At 30.8% G+C, this 23,692-nt stretch overlaps 1 protein-coding gene across 2 annotated transcripts; it reads left to right on the top strand.

Annotated features, from left to right (window-relative positions):
- The first annotated feature begins 1,731 nt into the window (after positions 1–1,731).
- On the top strand, positions 1,732–23,273 carry LOC112726825 (uncharacterized). 2 transcript variants are annotated; one of them, XM_025776349.3, is made up of 11 exons: positions 1,732–2,030; positions 7,217–10,249; positions 10,683–10,922; positions 12,909–13,634; positions 14,210–15,037; positions 15,230–15,934; positions 16,029–16,847; positions 17,371–18,138; positions 19,749–20,608; positions 22,179–22,240; positions 22,897–23,273. In XM_025776349.3, the coding sequence occupies exons 2-10, from the start codon at positions 7,280–7,282 to the stop codon at positions 22,195–22,197; spliced, it is 7,935 nt and encodes a 2,644-aa protein (XP_025632134.1). In that variant the 5' UTR covers positions 1,732–2,030; positions 7,217–7,279; the 3' UTR covers positions 22,198–22,240; positions 22,897–23,273. The 2 variants fall into 2 exon arrangements, with proteins under 2 accessions (XP_025632134.1, XP_025632135.1); XM_025776350.2 differs by having other exon boundaries at positions 1,736–2,030; positions 7,241–10,249.
- Positions 23,274–23,692: the final 419 nt, after the last annotated feature.

Raw genomic sequence — 23,692 nt, 5'->3', positions numbered from 1 at the left:
AAATTTTAAGGATGAAAGTGATTTAAGTTTGAACTTTCAGACTATTTTTATTATAAATAACTTTTTTACATGTCAAGTGGCACGTGATATGTTAGGTGTCACCGACCTGACACGTCAACCAATCATCTGATGACACGTGGCACTTAACATTACACGTCATTATGACACGTGGCACTTAACGTGACACGTCATCATCTAACTAATGGAATGACCAATTTGATTTACGTTTTATCTTTCAAGGACTAATATGATTAAAAAAATCCTTTGAGGACTAATTTAAAGAATTAGTGATCTTTTAGAGACGAATTTGACTATTAATTTAAAATATAATATGGAGATTCGATGTATTTTTTATGTGGAGAGTATAAATTAAGTTAGATTTGTAATTTTTTATTTTTTTTAAAAAAATATAAATTTAAAAATTAAATTTATATTTAAATGTACAAATTAAACACTAAATTTTGTATCTAAACAAAATTAAACCTTCTATTTATTCATCACTTTTATCACATCACAAATGGAATTCTAAATTTTGTATTGCAGATAATACTAAACTTCCAATTTTACAAATTTTAAATAAAAAAAGTGTTATTTCTATATTTATAAAAAAATACGCCAAAATTCACAACTGTGCATAACACATACTAAATCTTCATGGCTAAAAAAATTGAGTTATGCTACGTATACACTAAAATTAGCCACCAAAAATAATCATTAGTATAAAATATATGTTAAAATATAAATATATATTAAAAATAAATTAAATCATATATGTATTTATATACAAATATATTAGTGACTAATTTTAATAACTAATTTTAATGTATAAATAACATTTAAAAAAAAAAATTAGTCACCGCATCTGGCCTGGCTGAAACAAAGTTTCGTTAAAACTTATGGAATAAAACCCCGAGTTAATTATTAGATTAGTGATAGTTGCATATTTATGATACGTGTATGTATACGAAATTATTATGGTATAAAAATATATATTTGGTGTTTTATAAAATATTTTTATTATCCCACTGTAAAAAAATTAATTATTCTCCTATGACATGTTTGATTATTTATTTTATTATAATAAATTTAATTATTTTGGTGGATAATTATTTAATTAAAAAATATATGAACACTATATATTATACACAAATATATATAATTAATTCTTTATGATAAAAATTTTTCTTATAAAATAATAATGATAATGAAGGGTACTAATATTGATTCCTAAAAGAAACCCCTACCAGTTTTTAATCTCTACCATATCCACTGTTAAATATTGATATAACACATTATTGATACTTAAAAAATGCACAGCCCGCAGCGACATACACTGCAATTGTTTTTGAGAATAAAATAATATAAAATATTAAAAAATATATATATAAATAACAGAAATATAAAATTTAATATTTTTATATTTTATTTGATAATAAAATAAAATAAATTATAAAAATTTAATTTATTTTTATTTTTTATTTAAAAATTAAAAAATATATATATAATAATAAAAAATATCATTATAAAAAAATTAATAAAAATAATAAAAAATAAAAAATAAATTATATCTCTTGTTAATATTTTTGTATTTTTTTTATTAGAATAAACACAAAATATTTTAATATTTTTAGACACAATTTCTCTATCTATATTTAAACACGATTTTATATCTCAATGTCTGTGTCTTGTCCCAAAGTAACTATACATATCCACAATTTAACCATAAAGATTAATAATTAATAGAGCATATTTTAGTGCTTTGGATGCTATATATTATGTACCACTTGGTAATCTCCCTCTGCAACTTCATTATTTTCAGAGCAATCTCAATATTCTGGTCTTCCACTCAAACCACCCACCCCCCTGGCCACCCCAAAAAAAAAAAAAAAAACAAAGATTAAGATAGAGAGTAGAAAAGCCTCCGTTTGCATCAATCAGAGCATATTACAGCTTCTTGTTTGTTCTATATTCTTATAAAGGTCAAACAACGACTCATCAAAGCTTGATCCAAACTACTACTCGAATCGGAGGTTTGTTTTCTCACTATAAAGTACTTATTATGCAGTTTCTTTCTATGCTTGCAATGTAACAATTTTATAATTTTTTTTCTTAATACACTTTTTAACGAAAACTCTTTATACATTTATTATTATTGGAAAATTAAATTTCTCACTTTTTTTTTTGTTAATGATGTCTCTGATTTTGGATGTTTAAAAAGATATCTATCAACAAAATTTTAAAATAGTGTATCTTTTTAGATAATAAAATTGAGATAAAAAGACAGAGACTAATATTGTATTCAGTTATTAGAAATTAAAAGTAAAATTTTAATATTGGAATAGAAAATTTTATGAAGGGACTGAAATTTTTTGAACTGAAAATTAAAACTTTAATAATATTTATTTTTAAATATATTTTTATTTAACTCTTCAAACTTTAATTTACCTTCAATTCTTATATTTATCTTAAATTAAATATGATATTTAAACATAATTTAATTCAGTATATTTTACATTAAATACAATATAAAAACTTAATTTAATCTCAATTTTCATTCTAGACACAACCTAAATATAATGTGATTTATTAGGGTTGTTGACGTATGTGTACTAGTAGCAAAATTAATTCTCCTAAAGAGTCACACAAGGTTCAATCACTATAAATAACTGGGTTTAACTGTATGTGAGTCAGTGAATACGTGTATGACAAAAAAAAAAAAGAAGATTTATTATGTATAAAAATATTTAAAAATATAAATTAACTAAAACATATAGGTATAATTTTGTAAAGCTTTTATTTTTTAAAAATAATTTATTAAAATTATCTTTTCAAATATAATTTTTTAAAAAATTGCAACAATTATATTTAATAAAATTAAAATGAAAAATAAAATTAATTTTTGATAAATACAATTAACAATAATTGTATTTATAGTAAAATAATTTTAAAATTTAAAAAGCTACAATAAACATAATTATAAGAATAAATTTGAATATTTTTAATATAAAAATTATATTAAACTTTTTAATTTTGATAAACACAAGTTAAATTTAAAAAATTCTTTCTTTAATACTTTTAAAATAAAACACTCCTAATTTCTCAAAATTATAAATACAAACATGTGATTTTTTCTTTATTTGTCAAACATAAAACCAAGCGTATTAAAAAAAAAAATACCAAACCAATTCATAGTCTAGTGTGCTGTAAATTAACTTTTAGTGTCAGTTTAAACATTTGAAAGACCAATTAAACATTGAAGTGCAAAATTCACAAAATGACCAATATAACAATTTATGATTGGGTGACTCAGTAAATTTTTTATGGTTAGGGTATTCAAATGAAATCAAAATAATACAATTCTCACCAAGAAAGTATATTTTCTTTTAATTTACACTTTTTAAATAATTAATTCAAAAGTCTGGAACTGTTGAAGAAAAAACAAGCAACAAGTGCAGGACTGCTAATGTATAATTTTATAAATTATATATCAATAAATTTTTTGAAAAATCAACTCAATAACTAAATGTTATGTCTAAATTGCTTTTATGGAGTGAAAAATATAATAAAAAATAATAAAAAATTTGTTTAAAATTAACCCACTATATTAAAATTTCTGAATTCGTATCTGAATGCGAGACGGATTGAGATGGATTGATAATTCTACCTAAATAGATTAAACCTGTAACAGCCCAGACCACCCGCAAGCACGATATTGTCCGTTTTGGCACACAAGGCCTCACGGTTTTGCTTTTGACGATAGGGATGCTAGCCGAAACCCCCCACACTCACTTGTCAAAACGCGTCATGCTAGGGAGAGGTATCCACACCCTTATAAGGCATGTTTCGTTCCCCTCTCCAACCGATGTGGGCCTTACAAAACCGAATTTACTACTTCTGAATAAATAAGAATGAAATTAGAGCAATTCTTAAAAAGAGACCAATATAAAAATATAACTCTAAAAAAATATAATATAAAAATTAAAGATATTTACACATTAAAATTAAAAAAACTATTTTTATATATAAATATTTAAAACGCCAACAAAACTACTCACAAAAGAATAAAACTAATCTTTTATCCATAAAAATAAAATGAATTTCGAATAACAAAAATACCCAACTCAAAATTTTGTTTACTTCCTCCAAAAATTAATGAGAAGTCTTAAATTAGGAGTGAACTACCAATTCGACCCTTGCTCCATTTTTTTAGAATGACAACGCGACCTCTCAAGACAAAAATGATTCACTTCGATTTCTGTCCTCTATTAGTTTTCTGTGGATGTTTCTCCGTTAACTCTATTACCTGACTTATAAGAAAACTAATTAACCAAACTAACCACTTGCTCATTGTAGAAGGAAGGGAGTCACTAGTAGTTAGGAGTAGAATCTTTTCTGTTAAAATCAATTTCTGTTAGTAATTGGTAGTTAGTTAGAAGCAAGCTAATGTGGTACCTATTTATATATCTATATAAGAAAGATAACTCTAATAGTATAACTTAGTTTTGCCATTCAATACATCTAAGTTTCTTATCTTCCCTCTCCTCTTTCTGTTACAACATTCCACACGCTCTTGTTACAAACACTGCACCATTTATCAAACTCCGAACGGAAAAAGTTGACGTGTCAAGTTTAGAAATGGACAAGAGCCTAATTATTTCTAAATTCAAATTAATTAGCAGTTTATTTGTCCTTATTTTTTAAACAATATATTTTTTAAATTATTTTTTATTCATTATATTAATATTTTTTTAATAAATGAGGAGTGCTACACATACAAGTCATTTTTGTTTACAAGTCTTACAAGTTGGGTCTAACACGCGCGTCACTGAACCATCTTCGCGTGTTTCATCTTCATTTCCTTTTTTACGAAAAAGAAGAAGAAGAGACACGAAGAAAGAAGAGGAAGAGGAAGAGGAAGAGGAAGAGGAAGAAGAAGAAGAAAAAGAGGCACAAAAAAAACGTGAAAACGGCGTGAATATAAATGACTTGTATGACTTGTATGGAAAAGCGTTCTCTCTTTGCCTTCGATCTCCTTCTGTTTTTTTCGATTTTGATGGTTTCTGAAATCAAGCTTTGAAATTGTTTTGAAGATGATGGAACTTCAGAAATACACCCGAACGATTACAAAAATACACCCAAACGATTACAGAAATACATCCAAAGGATTACAGAAATACACCCAAACAGTTACAGAAATAAACCAAACGATTACAGAAATACACCCAAAGGATTATAGAAATACACTCAAAGGATTTAAGAAATACACCAAAAGGATTTAAGAAATATACCCAATATAGGGGGAGACAGTATATTTCTTCTTAAAATCTTTTAATGTTTTGCTGGTTAAGGATGAGGCACATGACAGAGACAATCTAAAAAAAAATCTAGAAGAACAGTAAAACAGTACCTTGAAAAGAGAAAAAGAAAACGAAAAGAGGAGAAGAAATTTCAATAAAAAAAGAAGGGAGGAAGAGGTGGTGTTGATGACGATGATAACGATAGAGAAAAATTACGAAAAAGAAGAAAAAGAGATACGGAGAAAGAAGAAGAAGAAGAAGAAGAGGAAGAGGAAGCACGGAGAAAGAAGAAGAAGAAAAAGAGGAAAAAAAAAACGTGAAAACATGGTGAATATAAATGACTTGTATGACTTGTATGAAAAAGCACTTGTATGTGGAGAATTACTCTTAATAAATTATTAAATATATGGTAAAATAAGTACAAACTAATTAATAAATTATTTAAATTTAAAATATCATTTATTATGAAACTAAATAAATAATTTTTAAATATAATTTTTAAATATATAAATAATAAATATTAAAATACGATTAATACATTAATAATAATAACCCTATGATATATTATTAGTATTATGATTTAGATAATTTTTACAATAAAATAAAAATTAATGAACACATTATTTGATATATAATAAATTTTTTTTGAATAATAACAAATTTAATTTTATTCTCTCTTTAAACTAAATAAATAATTTTATTTGATATCTTTGTAAATACACTATTAATAATTTTTATATATATATAAACTCAACATAAGAATAATGTGGATTAACTAAAATGTTATGTATACTAAAATTCAATTAAATTTTTATATATTTTACTCAAAATATTATTAATAAATTAATAATATTATTGATACTTTGAGTTTGTTAAATTTATAAATGGTCTCTATATATATATAATGTTTAGTTCATTTAGTATTAGTAGCCTACTCATGGTATATTTTAGAACAAAAATATAAAATAGAGTTATTAATTTAGTTTAAAAAGATAAAAAAAATAAATTTGTTATTACTCAAAATTTTTTTACTATATATCAAATAATGTATTTATTAGTTTTTATTTTATTGTAAAAATTATCTAGATCATAATATTAATAACATATTATAGTATTATTATTATTATTAATATATTAATCGTATTTTAATATTTATTATTTATATATATTTAAAAATTATTTATTTAATTTTGGAATCGGAAGAAGAGAGATGGAGGTTGGGGATAAAGAGTAGGGTTAATTTAGGAATTTTGGTTAATTTTTAAAAAAGTCAACAAAAATTTCATGGTTTGAGTACTTTTGTCATATGGAGTTCATTTTTATGGATATAAGTTAGTTTCATTCTTTTGTAAGTAATTTTGGCAGCATTCTAAACATTTATGGGTAGAAATGGTTGTTTTTTCGAAATTTAAATTTTGAGGGAGGGGTAATGCCTCCCTTAGCATACACTGGTCTCCGTCTCTGCTTATAAGATTAGTATTGCCATGAAGAGTATTGATTATTAAAGTAATATGATTGAAACCTTGTGTGCTTCCATCGAATGGCCATGAAGGCGTAATCAAGGACTTGAAAAGCTCATTCTTTGTTCTTCTTTTCTTACTCAATGTATTATATACACTACTCGACTGTAGTACTTTAGTCGTTGTGAACAATAACAATTGGAATTAGAGCAAACAAAAATGAACAATCAAAGCAGAATTTATGGATATTAATCTCAACAATACTTTTATGCTCAAATACACATATGTATTTTTTCATTATGTGCTTAAAATATACAAATTTTTCATCACGCAAAAGTAAAAATACTCTGATGTTGTACAAAAGTACACAAACGTAGTTAGATATCATGAAGGCATTTAACTAGACACTAATTTCAAAAAGTGTGCAAATGACCTTTTTTTCTATTGTTGAATTTACAGTTTCATGTGCATATATATATGCAGAAAGAAGATGTAGCGACCGTAGAAGTTCAAGAATGAAGCATGGCTCTTCCTACACCTCCTTTGCCAGATTGGCTAGTCAAATGGGTAAAAGAGGCCGTAAAGCAAGAGCTGAGCTACCTCGTGTACTATGAAAGTAACATTATTGATCTAAAAAATCAAGTTGACAAGCTCAAGCTAGAACAACGGAACTTGCGTTATAAGGTTGCAGAGGACGAAGACCGGCATGGGAGAGAAATATACGATGATGTGTCAAAATGGTTGGACAGGGCTGATACAATCATTTCTGATTATGAAAAGTTCCTTAAAGAAGAAGACCATGCCCATGCAGTATGTTTCACCGGCCTTCCTCCTAATTTGCTAGCGAGATATTTGCTTAGCAAAAAATCAATACAACTTAAAAAAGAAGCTGAGAGTCAGGTACAGAAGGCAAAGTTTGCTTGTATATCACATGGAGGACCACCTTCAGTGGGTCTTGCTTTGTCTAATGTTGATTATCAAAGCCTTCCTTCCAGAGCCACAGCCATGGAAGACATTATGGATGCATTGAAAGACTCGAGTGCTAGAATGATCGGTGTTCATGGGCCATCTGGTGTGGGGAAGACCACTCTAGTCATGGAAGCGGTTAACAGAATTCAAAATGATAAAGAAAAGCCCAAGTTATTCGATGTACTGATCATGGCAAACGTGACAAAAACTCCAGACATAAGAAAGATTCAAGGGCAGATTGCTGACATGCTGTGGATGAAATTAGAAGAGGAGAGTGAGGAAGGAAGAGCAGGTCGAATAAGAGACAGATTGAAGAAAGAGAAGGAGAGCACTCTTATAATCCTCGATGATCTTAGCGCTAAAGTGGATTTGAATATATTGGGGATTCCTTGGCACACTGGCGATGACAACCAGAAGAATTTCAAAGGAGGGAAGTCCCTTGGCTCAAGGGTTCCTGAGGAGAAAAAGACAGAGCAACAAGACATTGCGCATGGTGTGATGAAAGAGAAGAAGGACCCTGATGGTTCTTCACCTTTGCTAATGTTGACAACAGAAGAGCGTTATAAAGGTTGCAAGGTTTTGCTGATCTCTGAGGTGGGACAAGTGTTGAACCAAATGGACGTGAGGCCGGACATAGTTGTCCCTGTGAACCTTTTAAATGAGAAGGATGCAAGGACCTTGTTCAATAAAATGGCTGGTATAGGTGACAAGAGCCTTGAACTTGGAGAATTACCAGCTCAAATTGTCAAAAAGTGTGATGGATTGCCAATGTCGATAGTTACAACTGCAAAGGCATTGAAAAACCGGAGCCGCTTGGTTTGGGAGGAAACTCATCACAAGCTTGAAACGCAGGCATTGGCAGGAACACCCGAGCATTCTACACGGGTGATTTACGATCTATTGGAAAACGAGGAGCTCAAGATAACCTTCTTGCTTTGTGCTTGTATGGATCATGATGCATTAGTTTCAGATTTGGTGAGACTATGCATTGGATTGGGTTTTCTTCAAGGCATCTACACAGTAAAGGACGCCAGAACCAGAGTGCAAGTCATGCTTATGAAGCTCAGAGAGTCGGGTTTGTTGTCTAACAGCTATTCAAGTGATCGTTTCACAATGCAGAATCTTGTTCGCAATGCTGCATTGTCGATAGCATTCAAGGAGAGGCACATGCTCATGTTGACCAAAGGAAAAATAGATGAATGGCCAGATGATGATGAGCTTAGAAGGTACATTGCTATTTCTTTGCGGCATTGTGATGTCAATGAGGCGATTACTAAGAGGATGCAATGTGATAGACTTAAAATCTTGGAAATTAACAATGATGATCCACAATTACAACTTCCAAATGATTTTTTTAAACAAATGAAAGAGCTCAAAGTGTTGATTTTAACTGGTGTTCATGTGTCACTGTTGGATTCATCCATTGGTTCTCTAACCAAATTAAGAATGCTTTGTTTGGAGCATTGCACGTTAAATTCCTCAAGTGAGGAATTACGCGTCATAGAAAACCTGAAGAATCTAAGAATTCTTAGCTTTTCAGGGTCTAATATTGATTGCTTGCCTGTTGAATTAGGGAAATTGTCTAAGCTGCAAACTCTAGACATAAGTAATTGCCCTAAACTTAGAGTCATTCCACCCAATGTAATCTCACGTCTTACTTCTTTGGAGGAATTGTACATGAGAAAGACTCCAATTCAATGGCCAAAGGTTATCAATGGAGCTGAAAATGATGAGAGGAGAAATGCTAGCCTATTAGAATTGGGGGGTTTAAATCAACTGACAAATCTTGACATACAAATACAAAGTGTGGATCATTTGCCGGAGAACTTGTTCTTTGACAAGTTATCTAGTTACAAAATTGTCATTGGCTCTTTGAGTAGATATTTAGAAAAAGATTTCAAAATACCAGAAAAGCATGAATTGTCGAGATTTTTGGCAATACATCAAAAAGGTGGAATTCACATTCATTCTCAGAAGGGAATCAAAATGCTGTTCGAAAGAGTTGAGTATCTGTTGCTAGGAAAACTCACTGATGTTGAAGATCTGTTTTATGATTTGAATTTGAAAGGATTTCCCCATCTCAAATATCTGGCCATTCAAAATAATCATGACATCCAATTTCTTATTCACCCCAAGGACAGGCAGCAGCATCATGAGAAGGCTTTTGAGAAACTGGAAACTCTTGAACTCTATAAAGTGACGCAAATTGAGGAAATATGCTTCTCTTCATGTTTACTTTCCAAGCCCTCCTTTGCAAACTTGAAAACCATCAAAGTCAATTTCTGTGAAAAATTAAGGCATCTTTTCTCTACTCCTATGCTTGAGCTTCTATATGCTCTTGAGACAATAGAAGCCTCTGATTGTGACTCTTTAAAGGAGATTGTCCCCGTAGAGAGCACTCATGAAAATAAGATGCTTAAGCTCCCTAAATTGCGCACTTTGACACTACAATCTTTACCTGAGTTCAGTGGATTCGATCCCATACCAACAACAGAAGGCAACAAAATTCTATTTCATGAAAAGGTACTATCTAATTCCTTTTTTAGTTATCTCCCTCACACTTAAATAAATAAACATTTTAAAATATTTTTAAAACATAAAAAAATCAAAACTTTCTTTTTTTAAAAGTTAGAAAGATAAATTACTTACCTCCAATTATTTTTCTTTGTGAAAGAGTTATATTGTGCCAACAAATAGTTAAGAGTCCTAATTCATCCTCTTAATACTTAAAAAAGTTAAAATTTAAATATATATGTTAATTTTTGAAAACATAAGATTCAAAATTTTCCTTATTTAAAAATCCTAATTCATCCTCTTAATACTTAAAAAAGTTAAAATTTAAATATATATGTTAATTTTTGAAAACATAAGATTCAAAATTTTCCTTATTTAAAAATTAAAAGTATATATATATATATATATATGATTTTTTTTTGTATTTTTAAAAAATTGGCAGGTTGAAGTTTCAGAATTAGAGAGAATAGAGCTGAAGTTTATCCAAATTGACCAAATATGGATTGGGCAGAGTCCAAATTTTGGAAATTTGATCCATTTGGATGTGATTGGTTGTCACAATTTGAAATATTTGTTGCCATTCTCGTTGGCCACGAATCTGAAGAAGCTTCAAAGCCTTTATGTTGGTGAATGCTACAAGATGGAGAACATCTTCCTTGATGGACCCGTAAAAGTTGCTAAGGTCTGTAGGTAACATTTGTGGTTTTTTTTTTCCTTAAAAAAATATCATTTCTATTTTTTATAATGTCACATTGTCACTTTATATATGATTTTTTTAATATTACATGTATGAATTAAAAAAAGTGATATTATTAAAATAAGATTTGGTTTGGTAAAACTTTTAAAAAAGATGCCTCATTTTGTATTTGGTAAATCAAAAAGCTCATGTGCTATTAAAAGTTAGGAGTGCTTTTGAAAACATCTAAAGAAGAACTTTTTAAAGTTGACTTGTGTTTATCAAAAATAAAAAATCTAATATAACCTTACACATTAATTAAGATTCAAAATTAACTCTTACATTAATATCTATTATAGTATTTTAAATTTTAAAAACTATTTTACCAAACGCACTGTTGCTTGTGCTTATTAAAAACTATTTTTAATTTAATATTTTTAAAAAATTAACTTTTAAAAGCTAATTTTTATAAGTTACTTTTAAAAAATAAAAATTTTACTAAACTAACCCTAAAAATAAGAGTAAAACTAATTTCACTCCTGTATTATCGGAACACGCTGGCAAAAATATCTACACTTTTATTAGCAACAAAAAATATCTTCTAAAATTTTAAAAACACTATAAAAATGTTCAACAGTAAAGAAAAGTCTTTTTTGTTAAAGAAATTAACTGTAGTAGCAAACGAAAATGATAGAATGACACCATTATTGATGATGTGATATGTTTCTATGTATCCCCAAATGAAAAACCCTAATTTTCTAATAAATAACTAAATTATCCTTCAAAATATCCTTCCCTAACACCAAAGTTCCCTTAGACCATCACCACAGCAGCCAGCTCCCTTAGTCTCTCATTATAGCCACCACCACCATATCCGTCCTCCTCATCACCACCATACACTGCTTCCCTCCTCCTCCTCCTCCTCGTTCTCTTCGTCCTCTTCCCTACCATCACAAGCACACTACCTCCACTGAGCTGACAACTCCATGTTGGCTGCCAAAGCTACATTTTCTTATCTTCCCAACAACCAAAAGCTACAACACAACATGATTATTTATGGTTGAGTATTTTTGTAGCAATTTTAAAAATTTGAGGACTTTTTTGTTTATTTTCTTTTAAGTCACAAAAAAAAAAAAAAGTGAAGTTATTTTTGTCGTTTTGATAATTTAGAGTGCAGAATTAGTGGTTTACTCTAAGACTAATAATATTCATTCTTGTTTTTATTCTATCCAACTTGTATAATCTTTTGTTAGCCCCTAAACCCCTACTTCCAAACCCCTATATTTACACTAGCATTCACCTAAAAAACTTAAATAACAATGATTTTTAGAGTTAAATATTAACAAAAGTCATTTATGTGATACGTTACTACGATGATCTAATCGATAAGTGTCATGCTAAAATAGGTAAAGGTCAATTTGCCTCTAATTTTCTAATAAAAAGCATTATCCTTTAGTGTTGTATGAAAAGGGATAAAAACTTATATGTAGTTGTCTCATGTGATGTTAATAATTAAGAATTGTTAAATTATCTAACGATTTTCAACAGACAAATGCACGTGAGTCTCCACAGTTAAGAAGACATGTTGAGACCGATGTCAAAAGACACCACCATTCACACTTGTTTTTCCATTTAACCCCTCATCTACCATCTTTCTTTATCATGTAACGATTTTCAACTGTTAACATCATAAATGCACGTGAGTTTCTATTTAAAGAAAGCCTAAAAATCCGTTTCCCTTCTCTCTCCAAAAATTGTTGACCCTTCTTTGATTGAGGACCACTTTGAAAAATTAAGGACCATCTTCACCCATCACTTCAATTTTGATTGACCAAAGTCAACATTACTCATTTTATAATAATTAATCAAGTTAGCCTCTTTTTGCAGTGAATTCGCTCTTTTGTAGTTCGTGCAATTCATTTTTGCACCACCTAGCAGTGTTATTCACTTCTTTTAATTTGATTATTATATTGTTACGGTAAATCAATGCAGGGTGTTTCTTTTCCAAATTTGAAGAATATCAAACTGAGCAGGATGAGCAGTTTGAGAAAGATTTGGAATCTTAATGTCCCGGTTGGGAAACTGGACACACTGGTCATTGAAAAGTGCAATCAATTGGTGAGTGTTTTCGGTCATGACATGGAGGGAATATTTCAAGGACTAAGCAGCTTGACAGTTACTAATTGCAAGTCAATGGAAACTATATTTGACTTAGCCGCCGATCAGAACCGATATGCTACCGTACTGCGAGATGTTCATTTGGAATCACTACCAAAACTGGAAACTATATTGAGATGCAAGGAAGATCAAGAAGGGACACTTCAATTGAAATCTCTGCAGAATGTAACTGTTCATGATTGTGACAAGTTGGAAAATATATTTCCATTTTCCATTGCTGAACATCAGCTTGAAAAACTGCAATGTTTAGTGGTATCGGATTGCTCCAAATTAAATGAAATTGTAGCAGCCCAAAAAGGTACCAGCAACAACAGCAGCAGCAGCTCAAGTAATCTTGTTCCATTGGAGTTTCCTGAGCTAACCACCATTAAATTTTCTAAGCTACCAAAGTTTCAGAGTTTCTGTCCAGGACATTGTGAATTGAAGTGTAGAAAGTTACATGACGTGTCTATTGAATTTTGTGGCAACCTTGAACTATTTAGAGAAGAAAGCAGTCAAGCCACAACATCTGCACAAGGAAAGCCTCTCTTTCATGAAAAGGTAATATCAAGCAGCCTTTCAATTCATAGAAAAATTCATTTAATTTTACACAAATGTCTCGGTCGGATCAAGTTTATCTAAAGTGAGAAAGTAAAAGTCTAATCACCTTTGAATTAAGGCATGGTGACTCACATGATAGAGACTACAAATTCAATGATGATTAATCCCTTACTTTGTTACTTACAAATCTCCACTTTAGAAGATCTTTTTCCATCCTAGTCAATGGATTAGGTGAGAAACAAAAATACTACATGTACATAAAACACCAGTTTCCAAATCAGTCACTATATATTTTTTATAAATATGTGTTGTTTAACTCATTTTCAATGTGTATTTTGTATTTTAACGTGTATTTTATACCAGTGTCTGATTTTTGGTGTACAAGTAGCATGGCTTGATAAGAAATTATATTAACTTGTATGGTAGATGTCATGTGTTGATCCAAACCTTACAACAATTCATTTGAACCGATGTGAGAAACATTTTAACTACTCACCAAACACTTGAAATCAGAAGAATTTATAGTAAAAGAAAACTGTCAAATTTATACATTTGCTTCATTGTTTTCTATATAGGTAATGAATAAGTTGAGGTCGATGCATATTGAGTTACAGCATACAAGTTCGTCAAGTCGCTATCGACGAGACAAGTTAGAAGTTCTTCGCTTGTCCTGGTTAGAGGACACCAAGATTCTATACCGTTTCCTTCACAGCAATCCTTATTTGAAGAGCCTATGGCTGGACAACTGTCGCTTTCCCAGGTTGGTGGAGCCAAAGTCTGATGGAATTGAAAACATAGGAGTTGTTCCAAAGCTGAAAACCTTGAAGTTAACCAACTTACCATCTCTCAATGATATTGGCTTTGAACAAGACGCAATTCTACAAAGAATAGAATCTTTGACTTTAGAGAATTGTCCTAGTTTGGAGACTATAGTGCCTTCAAAGGAGAGAGTATGTTTCAATTTCTTGACCAGTTTGGAAGTTGTAGATTGTAAATGTATGAAATATGTAATGCCACTATCAACAGCTGAAAGCTTGGGTCAACTCGTCACAATGAAGGTAACCAATTGTGAATCTCTGGAGGAAATTGTATCAGATAATCATCACGGAGGTGAAGAACACAAAAAAGAGTCCATCATAGTTTTCAAACAAATGAAAGCTCTAGAACTTGTATCTTTGAATAATCTTGTTAGTTTCTGCAGTTCCAAAAGTTGTTCCTTTGAGTTTCCATCATTGGAGAAATTTGTGGTGAGTGCTTGCCCCAAAATGGAAACGTTCTCTGAAAAAGAAATCAAAACCACGCCAACAATTATGCAGAAAGTGTACATTGTAGGTGATGAAGAGAAGAGAATGTGCTGGGATTGTAATTTGCAAGATACAATAAAATATATATACAATAAGAAGGTAAATTGTGTTTCAATTCAGCTTCTTTTTTCTTTTCCACTTGAATAATGTAAAATCGAGTTACTTTCATCACACTTCATTTTTGTTTATTGCACTCTATTAGTGCTTTACATATATCCTTATAAGTTTTTGAGATTTATTTACATATCCTTATATGCTTGAATCATGGCTTTATTTGCAATATGTTGGCAGAAATATTATGAAGGTATGGACAAAATAAGTGTTTCTGAGCATTTGGTACTTGAAGAAGGCTGGAAAAATGAAAAAGCTCTTGACAGAGGTTGGTTTTACAGTTTGAAGACTTTGACGTTGGAAAGGTGTAAATTCGAATCATGTGCAATTCCATCATTTGTTCTTCGATGTTTGAAGAACCTAAAGGAATTAGAAGTGCGAGATTGCAAAAGCATCACATTCATTTTTGAAATGAATGACATCAAGGGAACATTCCAGTTGGAGAAGCTCACTCTGGAAGAGCTACCAAATGTGACTCATGTGTGGACCCAACAGGATAAACAAAAAGACAGCCGCTTTCGAAATCTGCAGCAGGTGACTGTCAAGTTTTGTAGAAAACTGAAAGCCTTGTTTCCGGTGGCCATAGCTAGAAATCTTAAGATGCTTGAGCAACTTGAAGTACGTTCTTGTGATGAGTTGCTAGAAATTGTTGAGAAAGATAGGAGTGGAGGTGGCAACACGGAGATTTTTGTGTTTCCTTATCTAATGAAGTTGCAATTGTATAACTTGCCACGACTAGCTCACTTTTATGATGGAAAGTTCACATTGGAGTGTCCAGAGTTAAACAATTTGTATCCATTCAACTGCAACAAATTTGAACTATTTCATACACCGCAAGAAATTAGTCCTTCAACTAATAGATCAGCCCTTTTCTCGAAGATAAAGGTAATTAATTATTCTCTAAAAATCCAAATCAACACAAACTAAAACAAGCAAATAAGCATGTCCTTTATTTTTCTTCTTGTTTTTCCTTTACCAGGACATTTCCAAGGTGGCAACTCTATACATGAGGTCGAAGGATACTTCAGTGCTAAAGTTATGGTTGCAGCAGTCCAGGGATCTTGAATATTTAACAGGACTAATGTTAGCATTTGATGATGATGTGAATAATGAGTACTCTACTTTGCCCTTTGAAATACTTGAGAGGACACCCATGTTACAAAGAATGGCAATGATCAATTCCACAAGCTTCAAGAAGATATTGTTCCCCTCTCAAAATCCCGAGTTCCTTGAACACTTAGAGTACTTGGCCCTAAGCTGCCTATTTGAGCTAAGCTCCATTGGCGGGTTAGACTACTTGGCAAAGCTCCAGGAATTAATTGTTTGGCATTGTCCACTTTTGAGGGCAATAGAGCAATATCCTCCCAATCTGAAAAAATTGAATGTGAGTGGATGTCATGGTTTACAGTGTTTGCTCACATCCTCTGCAGCAAGAAGCTTAAAGCACCTTGAGGAGTTGTACGTTCATGATTGTAAATCATTGAAAGACATAGTGCAAAAAGAGCAAGATGATGAAACAGCCACAGAAGAGATCATCTTTGAGCAGCTAAAAAGCATAAGTCTTCAACATTTGAGAAGCCTGGAATGCTTTTATCAAGGCAATGCTGCCTTGAAGTTACCCTCTCTGGCTTGGGTAAATATACGGATGTGCTCCAAGATGACCATCTTCTCTCAACAATTGAGAGATGAAGATCCTTCAAGAAAAATGAAAGCTTCTTTCTCCAACCCAGATGTTTCGGTCTTCGAATTTTCTCAAGAGGTTCTCAACGTTGTACTAGGAAAGCAGTTCTTATATCAGGTGCGGATTTTTATAAATTAATTAACGAATTTAATCATGGAATGACTGAGATGTGGACGATTATTTCCAACTTAAAAGAACCAAACCAAGATGTGTTACTTCAAAGATGTACTTTGCTTACTAAATTTTTGCCAAATATGATCTCATTTTAAGATGCTGAATTAATGGTTAAAATTCTGAATATGTTTCCGTGATAAATATAACATTGTGAATAAAAAGATAATACATGCTTAGTATTACAGTGCAAATTAAAACTGTTTATACCATAAAAGTAGTTGATAAGAAAAGGGATCAGATTTCATAAATTATAGTTATTGGTTACATATAGTTAAGGATTTATTTTTTTAGAAATCGTAAATTTCCCTTTTGGTGAATAAATTAAGTTTAAATTCTAATATTGTTTCAGTTTCCGTTATGCAATTATTTCGCCTCTACAACTCCTTGGTAGTATTTCATCAATTACTTTTCTATGAATCAGCTGATTGATAATAATATTAATAATAATTTTCTTCAATTATTTCAGATATATTTAACTCTGAATGATTATCCTGAATTGGAAGGAAAATGGGTTGGCTCACCAGAAGTCCCAGTTGAATGGGGTTACCCTTTTCTTAAATTAAAAACTATGGAGGTGGAAGGTTGTGACTTTTTAACAAATGCAGTTCTCCCATCTCATTTACTTCCCCTTTTAAGTAATTTGGAAACCCTGATAGTGAAGAAATGTAAACATGTTGAGGCAATATTTGACGTGAAAGATACATCAGCAAAACATGATGATCCTGTTACATTTCGCCTGAGTAAAATCATTTTGAAGGAGCTTCCAACCCTGACGCATGTTTGGAACAATGATCCCAAAGCAAGTCTCTTCAGCTTTCCATTTCTGGAGGCAGTTAGTGTTGATGAATGTAAAGGAATAAAAAGTCTATTTCCAGCATCAGTTCCCAAAGATAACCTAAAGCAATTAATTGTTAGAAACTGTGGGGAGTTAGAGGAGATTGTTGCAAAAGATGAAGCACTTGCTCAAGATGCAAATAACAAAGAGGCTATTGTTCTGTTCCCCATATTGACCAGTCTGGTGCTATGGGGTTTGCCAAAGTTGAGGTGCATTTGTTCTGGAATTGACAGTTTGTTAGAATGGTCTAATGACTTCAAAACTTTGTTAGTTTTTCGTTGTCCAATGCTCAACTTCTTTCTAGCAGTCATTCAGAATTCTCCAAAATCATATCCTGGGGATCAAGATTGTTTTGCAAGTGATCATGACAACCATGGCTCTGTTTCTTCACCACAAAAGGTATGGAATTCGGATTGAGCTATCTCGTATTTTGTTCATCTTATGTATTATTTGCATCATTTATGCTAGCTAATCAACTAGGATATGAGCCAACAACAACCGACTATTAGTTAGGCTGCACATAAGCCAAAAAAAATTTAAAACTAAATGGAAAAAAACATCCAAAATCTAAATAGAAAGAGTATAGGTAACCAACATCCAAACCCACTTTAGGAAGAAACCCAAGAGGCCAAGATGTGTTTAGTGACAACAATATATGTGTAATATAATATTTGATATTTGTTTATAATTTTAGAACATGTTATATGTTAATATAAAGTAAGATAATCAAGTATTCTAATTATTCGAATTAACTTTTACCAATTTGATTTTTATAAGGAAACTTTTAAATCAATAGTAGAATTGGTGAAACTCAAAGTTTACGTAAAATAGTTACAAACTAATTCTTTTAAAAAGAAACTTAATTTGCCTAAAATAAAATTAAAACAATTTTAAATTCTTTAAAATTGAAACAGTGTAAGTGAGAATAATAAAAAGAGAATTTTTTTTAAGTGTCCAATAATTTTCTTTATTTTCTCTTATATTTGGATCAACATTGCCTAAATCCAGCATTTTGGCAATTAAGCCAAATATAATGTAAACAACTTTCATTAGGTATTATTTGTATCCGTTCTAAATTTCAGTTACTAAAGCTTTGTTTGTTTGAGTGGAAAATGAAATGAAAGAAAATGGAGGGAAAGAAGTTGGAAGGAAAATGATTATTTTCCTTTATCTGATTGAAGAAAAAAATTAGAAGGGAAAAATTAAATAGTATAAAAGGCCGATGGGACCCACCATTTTTTTCTCCAATATTGGATGGAAAATTTGCTATGTTATTTTATTTCAATATTGCTTCTATTCTTTTTTCAATACATTTTATAATATAAAGGTAATATTATATTTTTGTAATATTTTTTTTTTATCCAAACATATTTAAAGAAAATAAAAATTCACTCAATTTCTTTTTTTTATTTTTTTTTTCTATTTCTTTCCTTCCAATCAAACAAGCTGGCTTAGCCTTTTGAAAAATTCACCCTATTTGAGGTAAAGCAAATCGAATCGGCTGACATTGTCATTCCTAACATTTAGTTAATAAAAAGGTAGATGAATAGGCATGTTAGCCTGTTAATGCACTAGTAATATCTACTTCTACTAATATAAAAAATAGAAATATGGAAGAGAATTGGTATACAACTATTTTGTTAAAAATACTCTTTATCATATATAATTTATGAGAGTTGAACCTATGACTTTAATTTTTTATTTTAGTGTAACATACTTTTTATCATAACTAATTTTAAATTTGATATTATTATTCACATTCATTTCATAAAAAAATAAATTAATGGACATGTTAATATCTAATACACTACTTTAGTATAAAGAGAAAAAGAGAAATGCTAGCTAATTAACAAATATTAATTTATAGTCTTTTCTGCTTTCTAATCCCACAAACACGGTCAATGTAATATGTATGATCACTAGTTTATTTCATATCTTAAAGTAAGAAAGAAAGATTCCCAATTACTTACCTTATCTTCATTTGATGTCTTATTGATTTCACATCCTAGGTTATGACCTCCGATTTGGAGAAATTAGTGCTGACTAAGGAAATTGTTATATTGATTGAGGAAGAACAACTTCATGTGGACTTCCAAGAAGCAAAATACTTGGGACTGGATAATTTCAACGATAATGAGTCAGATGTATTTCCAGATTGTTTATTCCGCAAGATGTTAGTACCGAAGTTAGAGGCGATTGAGCTAGTAGATTGCGCCTTCAAAGATATATTCCACTCAAAAAGCTCTGACATTGATTATTCCAAAATCCTCTCGCAGCTTACAACGTTGAGACTTAAAAATCTACACAAGCTCAACTCCATGGGGTTTGAGCAGCCCTGGATGGCCCCTCTTCTTGAAAACCTAAAAAGATTAACAATTTCGGAATGCAACTGTTTGACAAACTTAGCATCTTCATCTGTAGTGTCTTTCTTCTGTCTAACTGTGCTAAGTGTATGTAATTGTGCTGGATTGAAATATTTGTTCACATCTTCAACTGCCAAAAGTTTGGGTGCACTGCAAGAATTGTCCATTACCAAGTGTGAATCATTGGAGACAGTAGTGGCTCATGAAGAGGGAGATAAACCAGATGATATGATACTATTAAGTAGCCTTGGTACTTTGTCTCTCGACGAGTTACCACAACTTGAAAGCTTTTACACGGGGAATTCAACTTTGTATTTCTCAAAAATGGACAGCTCTAGAGTTTCATTCACCATCACTAAGTCCAATAAGATGAAGACTTTCTCTCATGGTGACGTGCTGCCCAGGTTCTTGCAAGGGAAAATAGATGAAGAGCGTTGCTATGGTGAAATGAATAGCCTTGTCCACAAACAGTTTGAGAAAGCAACTTCTGCGAACATGACTTACACGTAAGTGTGTTTAACTAATGCACGCATGCGCACACCAAGCGTATGCACACACACGTACACACATTTGCACACGCAGGTATAAAAATGGACTAGCTGTAACACCAAAATTAGTCACTAGTATAAAATAGAGGTAATGTCCAGTTTGATCCTTGAAATTCCCAACCTAATCAAAATAGTCCTTGATTTTCGGAAAGGACAAAATTGGTCTTTGAATTTACAAATTGTAAATCTTTGATCGTCTCTAATTCAACTGTCGCTAACATAGTGCTGACATGAAACATTACAGTGCCAGTGTGGCATTCCTACAGCAACGTGACTAAGACTTCAATATGATCAAATAAATGTTTCAAATTGGTTAATTAGACTCATTTTAGTCTCTGCACTAATATAAAATCAATTAATTAAAATGAGTCTAATTAACTAATTTAGAACACCAATTTGATCATATTGAAATTTTAGTCACGCCACCTTATTGTTAGGAGATGCCATAATGGCACTTTAACGCCCGTATTATGTTAATCACAATTGAATTAGGGACGAAGGAGATTCAAGATTTGTAAATTTAAGGACCAAGGAATTTTAGAGGTGAAACTGGATATTACCTCGTAAAATATATGTTAGAATACAAAATACACAATGAAAATAATTTAAACAATACATATTTATATATAATACCTGATGTTGGTGCATACATAGTACTTTTGTATACAAATATATTCTACTGTAGCTATCATTATAATGAATATGATTATTGTGGCGCACACACTTATAAAAAGTAAATTTTTTATATGATTATAAAAATTTTAATAACATTTAAGAAGTGTAACTAAAATTAAGATTATATTTTTTATTATTTGACAATATATTTTAGTTTCATCACTTTTTGCTACTTTATTTTGAAATATAAAAATATTACAAAATAGTGTAAAAATCTTAATTTTAGCTTTATTTTCTTCAAATTATCAAAATTTTAATAACGATAGTCATAGTAACATTCATATGTATAATATGATGAGCTGAATTAGTTAATTCTCATGCCCAAGCATATAATGCCGATTAACTCATGATTTCATCCATTTTAACACCTTGGGTCATTTTCATGTTCTGTATGTACTTAACTGTTTGGAAGTTCTTTTTCTTTTTTTTTTTTTTTTTTCTTTTCATTCTATATAAATATTTATAACAATGATGGGATTTTGTTTTTCTTGGAATCGGAACAATGTTGGGATTTGAACTTGGTCTTCACGCATCTTACTAAAACCTCTTGTCACTGGCCCAACCCAATCCTAGTGGCTTACTATTTGGAAGATAAGAACACCTGAAAAGCTGATAACAAATTAAAAAATATGCATTTTATTAATATTCTTTAAATCAAGTCTGTTTGGATAAATAAGAAAGAGCAAGAAAGAAATCATAAAAATGTACTCTTTTTAAGTTTTTATAATGAAAAAAAGAGAAGGCAATCCAAAGGAGCTTACATCATTTGCTTAATGCTTATATTAATCAACAGTCATTTCACCTAAATTCACTATTTAACAATTGCCCTTTTGAAAAATTTGGGAACTGCCAGTGATAGGCTAGAATGCTAATGGTATGCTCAAGAAGAAACAGCCCAGCAAAGTTGAAATGCCGGTGAGTACTATAATTTTCCTGCTATTTTTTTTTTTTTCCATTTTATGGAAATAGTGCATAAATATATATAGCATATATAATATGTTAGTTTTGTGATAAAGGAAAGTGAGTTAGGAACCTGATATAATAGGTAAAATTTTATTTTTGGGTGGAAAATAAGAGGTCTAACCTTGGCACAATATGGTAAGGTTGTTATCTTGAGTTTCAGTCCTTTCCTTAGGAGAGTGCTTGTAAGAAGATTTGAACATTAATACAAGAATCAAGATAATTTTAGGTTCGTAAACCTACTTGAAAATGCTACTCCACGCCACCTCAGTGCCGAAGATATTGGTTTTTCAATGTTCTTGGGTGTGTCGTTGCCTAAGGTTCTTGTGTGTGAGTTGGGGTAGAAAGCCATCTTATATATTATAGACAATAAGGGGTTCAACTTAGCTTGTGGATTGGTCCATGTTATAACATGATGAGGACAGTAAGCAAGGAAGGAAAGCTTTCGAGTGCTTGAAAATAGAAGTACCATGTTTCTAAGAATTTTATATTTCTTTTGTAATGAGACAGAACTAGGAAATGTTTGACATAATTGTCCTTTTTTTTTTCTTTGATTGTCTTTAATTTTCTTCCAATCTCTAATTGCTTCCAAAATTTTCGTGTGTCCCCAGAATACAATGAAAATACAAGTGGATAGCACCATGGCAGCAACTACTAATGGAAAGATTTTCTTCTTTTGCTGGAGTGTAGTAGTGTGCATGAATAAATTGCCTATATTTCTGCAGTAAGTGTGGAAGGTTGTTTTATGAATAAACCTGTATTATAGTATGTGTGGTTTTCTTTAATTGCAGAAAGGATTTTTCATGAATAAAGTTGCACCTGTAATTTTACAGGTGCTTATGGTTTTAGTATTTATTATTATCTTTCAAGTTGCAGGAGTGTTTTCAGAATAAAATGATATGTAGTACATACACCAGAAATTTGTATTGTTTCAAAACTGGAGAAGTGTCTTAATGTCAATAATAAATTTCATATGTTAGTTCCTCAACCTATGCGTATTCTTTATATTTTTGCTGCTGCTTTTTTAACTGTTAGTTCTTCAAAATTAAAAATGGTGTTGATGAAGAAACTGGACAAGAGGAGCTGCTCCTGAGATGTTTAAGCCTCTTATGTACCAAAATTAGATAAAAGTGTAAAATAAAAACAAAAGGAACCACCACATAGACTTTGATACAGTAGTCTATTCTTAAAATTCTTAAAGTTAGTTAATGACTTAAATGGTGCTTTAGCATCAATATCATCTTTTATTTCTATCAAATAAGTGTAAAATACATCTTTGTTATGTTAGGATTAAGTAACATTTTTCATTAACTTATAACTTAAGTATGGAGGAGGGAATGGAGCCCTTGTCCATAGTTTGAGTTGACCTCGACATAGTTTAAGATGCACCTATAACCTTTCCACCCC

This window comes from Arachis hypogaea, chromosome 12 (genome assembly GCF_003086295.3).
Source record: "Arachis hypogaea cultivar Tifrunner chromosome 12, arahy.Tifrunner.gnm2.J5K5, whole genome shotgun sequence".
NCBI classification, from domain to species: Eukaryota; Viridiplantae; Streptophyta; class Magnoliopsida; order Fabales; family Fabaceae; genus Arachis; species Arachis hypogaea.
This window is presented reverse-complemented; position numbering and strand designations above follow the sequence as displayed.

Excerpts from the sequence above, each read along its gene's own strand:
- LOC112726825 (XM_025776349.3), top strand. The coding sequence starts at position 7,280 with ATGGCTCTTCCTACACCTCCTTTGCCAGATTGGCTAGTCAAATGGGTA. Across the intron at positions 10,923-12,908 it reads GACCCGTAAAAGTTGCTAAG|GGTGTTTCTTTTCCAAATTT; the intron begins GTCTGTAGGTAA and ends AAATCAATGCAG. Across the intron at positions 18,139-19,748 it reads CTGTTTCTTCACCACAAAAG|GTTATGACCTCCGATTTGGA; the intron begins GTATGGAATTCG and ends TTCACATCCTAG.